Source organism: Canis lupus, chromosome 6 (genome assembly GCF_003254725.2).
Source record: "Canis lupus dingo isolate Sandy chromosome 6, ASM325472v2, whole genome shotgun sequence".
In the NCBI taxonomy this organism is placed as follows: Eukaryota; Metazoa; Chordata; class Mammalia; order Carnivora; family Canidae; genus Canis; species Canis lupus.
In genome coordinates, this window is record NC_064248.1 from 5700239 (window position 1) to 5713076 (window position 12838).

Below are 12838 nucleotides of genomic sequence, written 5' to 3' on the forward strand. Positions count from 1 at the left end.
GCCCCCTGTGGCTGCAGCCAGGCCTTACCTCTTTTTTTTTTAATTTTTTAATTTTTTAATTTATTTATGAGGGAGAAGCAGGCTCCATGCACCAGGAGCCCAACATGGGATTCGATCCCGGGTCTCCAGGATCACGCCCTGGGCCAAAGGCAGGCGCTAAACCGCTGTGCCACCCAGGGATACCAGGCCTTACCTCTTGATGACAAACTGGATACTGTTGCTGGCTTCCAGGATCTTCCGGAGCTTGGCGATCCCGAAGCAGTTGGGCCTGCGGAGGGAGATGCCTTCGGGCAGCCCCACCACAAACAGCTCCTCTGGGTACATCAGAAACTTGGAGTACGGCACCTTGACGGGCTCCGAGATGCCAATGGCCTTGGCTGCGGAGACACAGCTACTGTAGGGGGGCCACCAGGGCTCCGAGGCCATGAGCCACGGCTCCAGCCTCCCACATCTGGGTGGGGGTGCAGGTGCCAGGGCTCTCTTGAGAGTCAATGCTTAGTTGACCTCATCCCAACCCTTCTGAGAGCTGGGTCCTGTTGCCCCAGTCTGCAGGTAAGGGACCAGGACTCAGAGTGGATGTGACGCAGGTAGCAGAGCCCCAGAGCTGAGGAATGCGAACCTGAGTCAGGGGGACCCCTAAACCCCCACACTCAGGCACTGCATGAGAAACCACCAATGGCTGGTGAGGCCTGGCATCGGCTCTGCCCAAGCCCACTTGTCCCTGTGATGCCAGAAAGGATTCCAGAGAGCCCCCTGCTACCATACATGACACCAAAACCCTGGGTGGCCCAACACCATACCTTGGGAATGGGACAGGTCTGAGGCCCAGGCCGGGCACCGCCACTCACACTTTCCCCAGGCCTGAGGTCTCCCTGTCCGTCAAATGGGTATGAGGACACAGGGATTTTGTTGGACTTTGGGAAAGGTTGCGTGAAGCCCCTAGCCAGCGCCTGGCAAACCATTGGGGGTCCTAATAAAAGAAAAGCCTCCCCTGCCCTGCCCCCCAGCCTCCTTCCTGGACTCTCGAGTAGGGAAGTTCTTGCTCTGTGTGAGTCCTCTCGAGGACCCTGAATGAAGGTGTCCCTGAGGACAGAGGTCAGTTACAGCAGTGGACAGAATGGGCTCTCCGACCTGCGGCCAATTGTGATGGAGAAGGACGGGGCCACATTTTGGTGGTGGTGGTGGGGGTGTTCTGGGCAGTGTCTCATCTCCCTGGGTGTCCCCATCCCCTTCCCAATGGGCCCCAGCCCCTCCATCTCCTCCCTGCCTTGTCCCAGAGCAGGGCGCAGTGGGATCCAAAGTCCCTCTGAAAACAGGGCAGCGGGAGGGAGTGCCACCTGCCCTGGGGCCCTGGCTGGCTCCTTGCTCACCATATCGTGTGTTGAAGAGCAGCTCCACCTGCTTCCGCAGGGGCCGGATCACGTCACCGTGGCTGTCTGGAAGGCAAAAGGCAGCCTATTGGGCCTCCCCAGGGGCAGCAGCACCCCACTTCTCAGCTCATGTCCCAGCTCTGCCGGCACCAAGAATGACCCTGCATTGGGACCTTGGAATGGGGGAAGGCCGGGGTGGTGGAGGCAGGTAAACTGTTTCCTCAGGAATGACTCCCCAAACAGGTCTGCAATTCTTGAATTCAAACATCTGCTTGTAAAGTCAGGTCTAAAGTGTCACTGGGCCTGAATGAAGGTTTGGAAGATTTTGCAGCCTAAGAATGACCACAGCCCTTTCTAAGCGTTTGTCACTCTAGACCAGCCAAGGAAGTGACTCAGCTATTGGGGGCTGGTAAGCCTGCAAATTGAGTACACCACCACCAGGTGGCAGTGACTTTTCTACTCCCACCCCAGGGCAGGCTGAGTTTAGGGAAATGACCCTTCTCTCCTCTCACACCCACTCGATTCCATTTCTGGGGCAGATACTCCCAAGAGGAAACAGAGCCATCCCCACTTTGATCTCTCCCTGCACTACTCTCACTTAGCAGGAAGGGAATGAGTGGTGTTCCTGAGAATGGGCAGATCTCTTGGACACAAAGCCAATTTTGTGCTTCTCAGCCTCAATAGCACTCTTTCAGACTCCAGACTTCAAACCTTTGTGAAAGAAGCAGGGTGGTATAAAAATAAAGACAGAGAATGCTCTGCATTTCCCTTGCCAGAAACAGCTGCTTGTACTGACCAGGTACCTCCTAGTTCTGGAAGACAGGTCTATAAACCTCCGCCCACCTTAGGCTGCCCGCAGGACTCTCACGTCCAAACAGGGTATTGGGGGATTTGGGATGGAGAGAACCAGAGACAACAGGGAGGGGAAGCATGCAGGAGGGGAGGAGAGATGGGGTGATGGGGTGAAATGTGAGAGGTGGACAGCGCCTCACCCTCCATGGGCCTCTCCTCAGGCCGCGGGTCCTCGCTGGGGCCTTTCTCTGAAAGAGAACAGAGGGTGCCAGGAAGCCACGGGCATCACCTCCTGGGCTGAATGCTGCAAAGGTCAGGCCAGACAAGTGGGGTGTGGCATAGCAACCCCCCAGAAGGGATCAGGGACCTCGATCCTGTACAGGCACCCCACCCTTGTCTTCACACAAGGAGGGCAAGTTCAGAGCCAGGTGCCTCACACATTTGGCATGTACCCCTCTGGAGACCAGACCCCAGTTGGTCCTTCCCATGTTCTAGGTTCTGCCCTAGGTGCTAGGCTACTCAGGGACAAGACAAAGCCTTGTCCTGCTGTAACACCAGATCGAACACCTAATGCCCATCAGCAGCGATGCCGTGAAGACCGTTGGCTAAGGAGATGGCACCGACCCTCACCTAAGCTCAGGGCAACAGATCCAGCCTCGTCCCCAGGCAGCCAGGCCATGGTGCGTGAACAGGGGAGTGTTGGAGCTGTATGGGGGTGGGGGCCCCTGGTGGCCTGGGAGGGGGCTGAGGGAGGCTTTCTGCAGGAGAGGAACACCAAGGGTGGAGACCTGGGTTTGGGGAAAGCAGTGGGGGGAGAGAGGGGTGCAGTGCGGGGGGTGGTTGCAAACTGAGGTTTGGCTGGAGGAGGAAGTACACGTGCACAGACAGCAGACCGGGGTGCACGGGGCCGGGGGGTTGGACAGGCACACTGCAGGGCCTCCCTCAGCAGCACCCCCTTATTGCCAGGGCCAGAGCCAGGAAGGCATCAGGGCTGTTCAGTATTTGAAACCACCGGAAGGAGGCTGTAATTTGGGAAGTGTCACCAGGTGCCTTCACACAGGACTAAGCCTTCAAGGGTCTGTTTCGGCCCATGACGGGTAGCCGGGCTGGAGAGCGGTGGAGCAGGTGACCTCAGGTCTGCCAGACTCCTGGCCAGTGCCCATCTGCTCTCCCGCCTGCTCCCGGAGGGAGCACGTGGGGACGAGGGCTACAGGGCATGGTCCCTTGTCCCATACAGGACGCTGAGCCAGAAATCAAGGGGCTGATGTCGGCAGAGCTGCCAAGAGTCAAAATTCGCTCAGGATGGAGGGAACCGTGAGCCTGTGCCCGGGATCACCAGGCAAGCCTGAGGGTTGGGGCGTAGCTTGGAAGGCGCTGGAAGGTTCTGGAGGGTTGCACCTATGCTCAGCAGACTTGAAAAGGCAGAGGGCCAGCCCTGGGCCTCAGGCCTAAAGCTTGGTCAGGGAAATAGACACACTGTGGGCAGCGGATGCTGGGCCCTCTGGGCTCTGCCTGAAGGCTCGACTCTGGCTGCAGTGGCAGCCCCAGCAAGCTGTGAGGGCAGAGGAGCAGAGCCTGGCAGGCAGCTCTCCGCCAGCGATGCAGGGCGATCCAGAGGATCACTACCCCAGGTCCCTCCTCGCCCGGCTGCGTAACTCAGTGTGCGGCTGACGCAGCCCTGGTGGTCCCGACTCAGCTGTCCACAGCGGTAATGGGCCCGGTACCACTCCTGCACCGTCCCTGTCCCACTTCCACCCCAGGTTCGTGTGCCTGGACCTCCTCCCATGCAAGTATGCGAAGCCTTATCTCAGGGTCAGCTTCTGGAAGATCCTGCAAATACACTGTATTTTTGCTATTTCTGGGTGAAGAGGGCAGGCAGACAGAGAGGAGTCTAGTGAGACCAGCAGGGCCATCAGGAGTTTTCCTGGGCGGGGACCCATGACAAGGAGTCAGGTGACTATCAGTCCCTGGGGCTGGGGCACCAATCAAAGTTAGGAGGTGGGTTGGAGAGGGGGAGACCTGGCCAGGGTGTCTGTCCCTGCCGTGAGCTGTCCACGTGCCATTGTCCTGGCTGTGGCAACAATCTAGAAAGCCAAAGCAGGAGAGGACCCATCTCTGCCGTCTACCAAGTCCAGGTATCTTCGGCCCCGGTAAGGAGGGCTAGGTTCCACTCCTGGGGGGCCGTGACCCATGTGTTTTGGGGTTCCAAATTCCAAATGTGGGGAACTTGCCAGATTCTCCACCCAGGTGTTGGAGACTGGGCTATTTACCCTGAACGAGCCCACCCACTTGGTCACGGCTCCCACATTCTCAACTGCAAGTAACTGGCAACATCCTCCAGAAATGATCAATAACACGCCAAACATCACAGCGCTCTAGAGGTGTCCAAGGCACCAGGTCAGGGAAGGCGGGACAATTTGTGCAAAATCGTAGTGATGTACATATGCACATCTGCAGAAAAGACATACGAGGGATGGATGCTAAATTGGTAGCTGCCCGAGGAGGGGGCAGCGGAGCGTCTCCTCTATGGGTGACATAGCCCTGCATCATTTACTTTACGATGTACACATGTAAGCAGAAAAAGCACACACACGGACACGCGTGTGCACACACACACCCTTCTAATCCATGGCGGTCCTGAAAGCCTCAGAATCTTCCCGCTTCATAGGTTTTGAGTGGGGCTTGGAAAGGCGCCTTGGACAGGCGGTCAGCAAACCTGAGTTCCAGCCCAAGGCTGGGTGACCTTGTGGGGGGACTGGCTGTGCCAGACCTCAGGCTCCCCTTCTCTGTCAAACCAAAGAGGAGACGCCTTTCCAATAGAAATGGACCATGGCCATAGGCTAGTCCTCGGTCGCCTAGCTCCCTGGTGTCCCGATGGAGAGAGACACCCACAGTCTTCTCTTCCAATGCTGTGCCCACAGCCCGGTGCCCTGAGACCTTGGTGGCCCGCCACCCCTGGTGCTCAGCTCATCCTGAGCCTCAGGTCATCTCAGCTCATCTCAACTGTTGCCAAGTCCGGTCCTGCCCCACCCATCCAGAATATTCTTTCTCCCCGACCGAGGTATTAAAAGCACACCCTAACTGACTTAGGAAACAAAAAGACACACCACGTAACCTCATATAGCTACTATGGCGGCGATCCCTTCCTTTTTGTTTAACCGGTGATTATTCTTTCAACAGTTGCACACAGCTCAGCTTTGTGCCCTTCCGTGCTCCCCCTTCCTGCCTATTTTTGGCGGGGCTGACAGTCCATCAGGAGGCTGCCACCAACAATTCCCTGATGGCGCGGCTGGCTCTCTCCGGTTCTCCACCGTCCCCCGTAACACAGTCATGAACATCTCCGTGCGGGAGACGCGATCCGTATTTCAGATCATTTTCCCAGGACTGGATCCCCGGGAGCTACCAGAAAAGTGCTTGTTTTGACAGCTCTTCAAGCTGACGTATTTCTTGAAAAGGCAACTTGGCAATCTGCATTCTTGCCAGCACCAGAGGAGCACCCATTTCTCACTATGCTCAACAGAGGTTCGGCCCGATTAAGGGGTGCAGAAGAGATGCCTCTTTCTGTGTCTCTGAGGCTGCCCTTGTTTGTCTTGCCTGCTCTTTCTTTTCTGTGTGCAATCGATCATCCGTTCATGTGGGGCCGGACCCTGGGATGCGCCCCTCAGGTCCCCTTCCAGGAAAGGCGTATGGCCGCAGCAGCAGGGAGTGTGCTTGGCGAGGGGCCGTGGCAGCTGCCCCTCAAAGCACTGCCCTCCCAGGGCGACTCCCATCCCATGACCGAAGGGAAGATATCCCACTTCAACCTGGAACAATACCAAGGGGCCATTCAGCTCCAGAGCTTTTCACGGGACTGGCGGGGCTGTGTCTCCCTCTTGGCGCCCCTGTGCTCCCACCTCCTTTCTTGCATAGATGCTGATCTCAAGGGCAGCCCCGAATAGCCCCCCACCCATTAAACTCCAGCTCAGAGTCTGGTCCCTGGGGAACACTACCCATGACACACATCCTCGGGCCGTGAATTTTTCTTGTGGATTCCAGCCCAGTATCTGGCCTCCGAAGGCCACAAGTAATGTCATTCCTGGGTACATTGTGCACCCTTTCCCAAGGCATCTGCCAACTGCAACACCTTGCAGCTACCTTTACCCAACTGATAAATGTGAGAGGAAGTACCGAGCTTTCCAAGACAGTGTGGGAAAGCTCCCCCAGGAAGAGGCTGGGGTCCCCGTGCCGCCCTGCCACCCCAGCTGGCCCACGGTCGGCCCCAGATCCTGGTGTCCCATGAGTCAACTCGGTCCTAAAGAATGTGCCTCCACTGGGTCCCTTCTGATGGTTCAGTCATCTGCGTGGCAACCTGTTTCAGAACTGAGCCCAGGATGGGCAGGTGTTCGACCTGTCTGCCATTTGGACAAACGCTCTTCTGGAAAAGTCTGTTTTCCATGGACACCCCATGACTTCTCAAGTGCTGTGGGAGGGGAGCTTAGGTAGTATCTGCCTGGGATCCAACTCCTCGGAAGCTAGAGACTGACAGGCATCCACAGCTGCTCTGACGAGCCTGCACACTGCTCTCCTCACTGAGCAGGAGTACGGGGTCCTTCTGGGTCCTTCTGACGCTTTCCCGTGTCCAGGCCATGCTCCCTGACAGAGACGACGGAAGCAGACAAGGAGCAGAGACGTTCTGCTTTCATTCTGTCACCAATTAACATGGCACCACCCGCCTGGGCCTGCAGGAAACCTTATGTTTTTCCAGTCATGTGTCTATTTTTGGTTGGGGAAGAATTTCTAAAGTGCAGAAAAGCACACAGAATATTTTAACAAACAGCCAGAGTGAACACAAGTTAGCATTGTCATTTTTGCACCTGATTTTTTAATAAAACATAAAGCAGCACTGTTTTTATGTTTCCAAACTTACATAAATGCCACACCGCCAATACCTCTCTGCAGTTGCTCTTCATGATGAGCATTACACTTCTGAAACCGCTTTGCACTGTTCATTTATTTAATTTCACCATTTTAAGTGATCTCTACGCCCAAAGTGGGGCTCAAACTCATAACCCCAAGCAAGATCAACAGTTGCACGTTCCACCAACTGAGCCAGGCGGGCGCCCCTGCGCTGGTCATTTAAATGCCACCTGCTATGCCTCGTACCCTTAGGCGCCCCCACCCTCTACTTCCAATCAAGCCCATGCCGGATACTGCACACACGGGAAACAAAAAAAGCCAGTCCAGTCCCCTTGAGTTTCGTGGCCTGGCCCTGCAGCCTGTACTACAAAGCTTTCCAAATTTGAATTATTTGAGTACTAACATCATTTTCTAGCATATCTGCGAACGTTGACATGCTATTTGTCTTTGTGATAACCAACCTCTAAAAAACTTCCCCCGGGGGAGCCTCACTGGCTCAGTGGGTTGAGCATCCAACTCTTGATTTTGGCTCAGGTCATGATCTTGGGGTCCTGGGACGGAGCCCCACACTGGGCTCCACACTCAGTAGAGTCTGCTTGAGATTCTCTCTTCCTCTCCTCCTGCCCCTCCCCCCTGCTCCTGCTTGCTGTCTCAAATAATCTTAAAAAAATAAAAAACTTTTTTATCTATAGTAATTCTTACTTTTATGATCTATAAGAAATGCAGAACATCTGTTGATAATGGCTGGAGATGGGCACTTGGTGCACAAGATTCATTAAACTACTATTTTAAATTTTGCATGTTTTTGAACATTTCCTAAATGAAGTTACAAACACAAAACCTACAGAATCCCATGCCCTCCCCTTTGCTATCTACCTGCTGGACCTGTCGTGTTGGCTAGGATATTACAACAATCTGTTTCTACCTTTGTCCTCATTCCCCTGCAGTTTATCCTCAACCCCACGGGCAGAGTAAACACTGTTAAAATGTCCGTACTTGCCCTGCATAACCCACACCATCACCTATCTTCCTGATCTCATCCTTCTCACCTCAATCCGTGCCAGCCACCCAGGCTGCTTTGCTTCTCCTTGGACATGCTGGGCATAACCCACCTCAGGGCCTTTGCACATAGTATTCCCATTGCCTGGAAAGCTCTTTCCTGACGTCTAGTGGCCCCCACCACCTTCCAGTCTTTGCTCCAGTCACTTTCTCAGTGAGGTCCTCTCTAACCACCCAAGTCCACCTACCCACCACCACTGCACCCCCGCCCCTCACACCCAGCCCCTTCTGGCTTGGTGTCCCCCACTGCATTCAGCACCATCTGACTTTCTTTCTTTTTTTTTTAAGATTGTATTTATTTACTCATGAGACACATAGAGAGAGAGGCAGAGACATAGGCAGAGGGAGAAGCAGGTTCCCTGCAGGGAGCCCGATGCGGGACTCAATCTAAGGACCCCGGGATCACGACCTGAGCCAAAGCCAGACGCTCAACCACTGAGCCACCCAGGAGTCCCCACCATCTGATTTTCTATTTTACCTACTGATTTGCTTACTCTGTCTCCACTGGGAACACAGGGACCTTGATGTGTTTGGTATTCTGTTCTGTCCCCAGCACTGTATACAGGACCTCCTGGTACCTAGTAGGTGCTCAGCAAATAGATGCTGAACAAATGAACAAGCTAATTCACACAGGGGCCTCTGGGAAAGATGTAGAAGCCAGACTTAACATAACCAAGACCTACTTTAAGTCTCCGGAAGGGAACCTAGGCTGCACAGGGAGTCAGGCATATACTGGGTTTTCCCTGAGGGGAGCAATCGATACCAAGGGAAGCCTGGGGGTTTCCTGGCCCACCCTTCTCCCCCTTACGCCCAGGAAGGTGGGTCCCCAGTCCATTTCTTACCAGTCAGCATCTCCATCCCATAACCAGAATCTTCTGAGGGCAGATGCCCAGGCATTGAGTCTGTCATTTCCTCAGAGGTGGGCGAAGGGTCTGGAGACAAAATGACAACAGCAACTTCTGCTTGTGCCACCTCATCACGGTCCCTCAGGGAAGCCCAGCCCCACATGCCCACAGAGCAGGACCCCTAAGGAAGCCGAACCCGGGAACTCTGGGAGGATGGCTTTAGTGACCAGCTAGGCCAGAGGCCAGGCGGGAGCCTGAGAGCTGTGGGACCCCACGCTGAGCATCCAGAGACCAAGCGTACTCTCTTTTTCACAGATATGGAGACCAAGGCTCAGAAGATTCCAAGTCTGGTGTCAAACTCAGACCCTCCCATTCCCATACCTTTTCTTCTCCTCCCTCCTGCCTTATAAATCCCAGGGGAGTCAGGCCTAGGAGGGAAGTTGTGGGGGACCTTCAGGATGGCCAGAGCCAAGGGATGGGACTGCCAGCACAGGGGCAGACACGGCTGCAGAAAGCACATTCCATACCCCACTGTTCTCAGGACCAAACTAGAGAAACAATGGCTGGAAACCCCTTCTTGGCCCTCAGGAGACAGAGCGGATAGCCCAGAAGGGGACACGGGGTTCTGGCCAGTTCAGGAGCCCTGCTTTGGGAGCTGTTTGATTCCTGGAGGTCCTTGCAGTGCAGCAGGTCAGCCCTTCAGACATCTGTCCCTTACCTGGGACGGTGACCTGAATAATATCTAGATCCTCTGGCTCAATTTTAATGGGCCTCAGCCCACTCAACTCCCCAGAAGTTCCTGCAAGGAGGAAATGAGGGAGCCAGTTAGGTGTGGGCGTGAGCTTGGCCGGGCAAAGCAAACCTTCCAGAACATTCTTATGTCTGTAACTTATTAGTGACACCCCAGGGAAAGTCATGCTGGCCTCAAGCTCCTGCCCAGCCCAGAGAGGCAGAGACTGGTATCCCCAGTTTACAGGCCTGGCGCCTGAGGGAAGCCACTTGCCACAGACACACGGAGAAGCAGTGGTGATGCCAGAATCCGGGTCTCCCGACTACTGTGCGTCCCACCTGCCCCTCCAGCCCCCCAGTGAGCTCCCAGCACCCTCTGAGGCCTCAGGAGTGGGGGCAGGAGTGGCAGGGTAACTTATTAGGACTTCAGGCTCCTGGTCTGAGCTTGCCTCCTCCCCACGGCGGCTGGGGGGTGCTGGTGGACGCCCTCTCACCCCAGGACACACACAGTGGGGTCTTCCTCCTCCTCACCTGGCCCACAGTCTTCAGAGATACTGTTCTTGTCTGACCTGTGGGAAGGAAGGAGGCCAAGAAACGACATGGCATCAGCCCTAGGTTCCTCCTCCAGGCAGTCAGGAGCCCACGATTGCAGCCAACTCTGCTCCCCTGACCACATTCCCTCCTATCCCCACATCACAGTCCTCCCCACGGGCAAAATGCCCAGCACTGGCTTTCCCAGGACAACAGTCACCTGCTGCCTGAGCCAAGATTCTGTTCGCGATCCTGGGGTGAACGGTCTGGGCGTCCACCGTCCCCCACCCCGGCTGGGAGTTCCTGAGGCCTGGCTCTGGCGAGTCTGGGAGCCCCACCACTTAGTACAGTGGTGACCAGCACTTGCTGGGGGGACTGGGAGCTGAAGGACCACCAGCCTGGAGCGAGTACAGAGGTCTAGGAAGAGGGGTGGGGTGCAAAGGTGGACAGGGCCCCCGGAGGGATGATTCACTTAATTCACAGAGCACCGTGGGGGCATCCTGGGCTGGACATGATGATTCTGGGATAAATGGGCCATCCTTGGTGTCAAGGAGCCCGGAGCCTGGGTGGGGGGCACTGGCGGATGCTCTCACAAGCTGAGTGCAGGGCCTTGTAGACACACAGGGCAGGTGCCTGACCGAGTCTAGGTGCCAGGGAAGGCTTCCCAGAGACCAGGCAACATCTGGCTAGATCCTGAGGGGGGACAGAAGCTCTCCAGGTAGAAAGAAGTCAGCAGGGCCTTTGCTCTCCTCTGTCCCTTTGTATTCTCCCTGGCCCAGAGTGGGGTGAGGACACAGGGTGTGGAGGGGGGTCTGTGGGGGAATGACCTTGTGCCTACACAGGGCGTCGGGGTGTCAGGGTGTCAGGAGATGCTGAGCACCGCACCCTCTAGCCAGCTCCAGGCCGTGCTCCTCCCCGCAGGTAATACCACCCGCCCAGATTGGGGAGGTGGGCCAGGAGCTGGGTGGGGCCTTACCGAGTGGTCCCGGGCAGGTCGAGGACCGTGGCACGGGAGAGTTCTGTAGAGGTATCTTCTGGCGGGCTGGCTGGCTCCAGCTTCGTGGGGTCTTTGGTAAACTTGTTCCCTGGGTGGAAAGGGTGGGAAGGTCAGGGCAAAGGCCTTCCAGCCTCCTGCCTGCCTGCGGGGCACCTGGGCAGGAGCCTGTGTGAGGCTCTTGAGGACACCTTTTGTGTATTGGCCTCTGCCAAGCCAGAAATAGGTCCTGGGTAGAGATGCCTCCCCTGGGAGAAGGAATATAGCCCCAGTGCCAGAGGAGACCAAGAGATATAGGAGGACTGCAGGAGGAAGGAGCAGTCAGATATGACTGTCCTGACCTAACATTCCACTACAAAAGCCAAGGGAACCCTTAGGAAAGAGACCAACTTGCCCCCAAGGCCGAACTATGGGACCATTCTCCCATTTAATTATCCCAGGAACTCAGGGGAAAGGGCTTCTCAATACCCCCATTTCACAGATGTGGAAACTGAGGTCCCTATGACCCTGCCCAAGGTCACCGAGCTGGTGGGACATAGGCTGGGACCAGGACCAGGTATGTCATGCCCCGAGATCTGCACTCCCTCTGCTGCACCAGGCAGAGCCAGCCTCTTCCTCATGGGAAGGGTGCTGCCTCCTGGCTGAGGCCTCAGAGCCCTGGGTTTACAGCCAGGCCTCAGGACGGGAACAGAACCCGCTTCAGAGGGCTGTTCCAAATGAAATCAAAGTAACATTGAACATGCTCACAGCTTAGCAGAGTACCTGGCACGCAACAGCGTTCAGCCAACATTAGCTTTATTATTACCGGATTCCCGGGACGGGGGGTGCTATCTACCTGGGAACCTGGCACTGTGTCTACCCTGGGTGCGGAAGCCATACCCAGGCTCCCCCTCAACCCCGGGGTCCACTGTGATGGCAGGTCAAGCACTTACTTGGCACCATCAGAAGGGACAAGATGGTCCCTACACGTACCTGTGAAAATCCGCTCATCAAACATCCTGGGGAGAGAGGAGACAGGAGTGTGAGAGCCATGCAGGCCTGAGGGGCCCCCCAGGCTCAGGGTTAGGCCTGCAGGCCCCCTCGGTGATGCTCACTTGAGTCCCACACACAAGGCTACTGCTACAGACCTGGGTCTTGGGCTGGCCATGCCCAGGGACAGGAGAGGGCACACCCCAGGACAGCCAGGTACCCCAAAACACTCCCAGCCCCTGGCTGATCCTAGAGGTTTCAACCTGTTCAGCCTGGTGACCGAGGGGCCGCTTCCAGCTGTGAGCTCCCCTTGGCCACAGCTGGAAGATGACATACCATTTCCCACCAGAGTCCCCTAGGCTGTGTCCTCACTCCCAAGGAGCTCTCGGTTATCTGCACAAGCCAGGCCTGTTACCAGATCACAGCCACGCAGGGTAACAACGGGACCCCTCACGGTGTCCTGGAAGCCAATGGGGCCCAGGCAGGGAGAGGGTCAGGGAAGACCTCAGGGAGGAGGTGAACAGCGTCCAGTGCTGTGCTCAGGCAAGTAGGTAATGGGAGGGGGGCCCCCAACGGCCACTCCATCACACACAGAGCACAGACTGCAGGAGGGATGGCTGGGGACCTGCGACCATTTGGGATCCCTGCATAAT

General features: G+C 56.1%; 1 protein-coding gene across 5 annotated transcripts in view; it reads right to left on the reverse strand.

Annotated features, from left to right (window-relative positions):
• Nucleotides 1-12838, reverse strand: part of GTF2IRD1 (GTF2I repeat domain containing 1) — a 110659-nt gene that overhangs the window by 42388 nt on the left and 55433 nt on the right. For all 5 annotated transcript variants that reach the window (XM_035717842.2, XM_035717841.2, XM_035717838.2 and 2 more), the window contains exons 10-17: nt 12189-12214; nt 11199-11307; nt 10223-10260; nt 9681-9761; nt 8960-9049; nt 2363-2410; nt 1371-1436; nt 194-377 (exon numbers count right to left, since the gene is read on the reverse strand). In XM_035717842.2, the coding sequence (XP_035573735.1) occupies nt 194-377; nt 1371-1436; nt 2363-2410; nt 8960-9049; nt 9681-9761; nt 10223-10260; nt 11199-11307; nt 12189-12214 (642 nt within the window). The remainder of the gene's footprint in view (nt 1-193; nt 378-1370; nt 1437-2362; nt 2411-8959; nt 9050-9680; nt 9762-10222; nt 10261-11198; nt 11308-12188; nt 12215-12838) is intronic.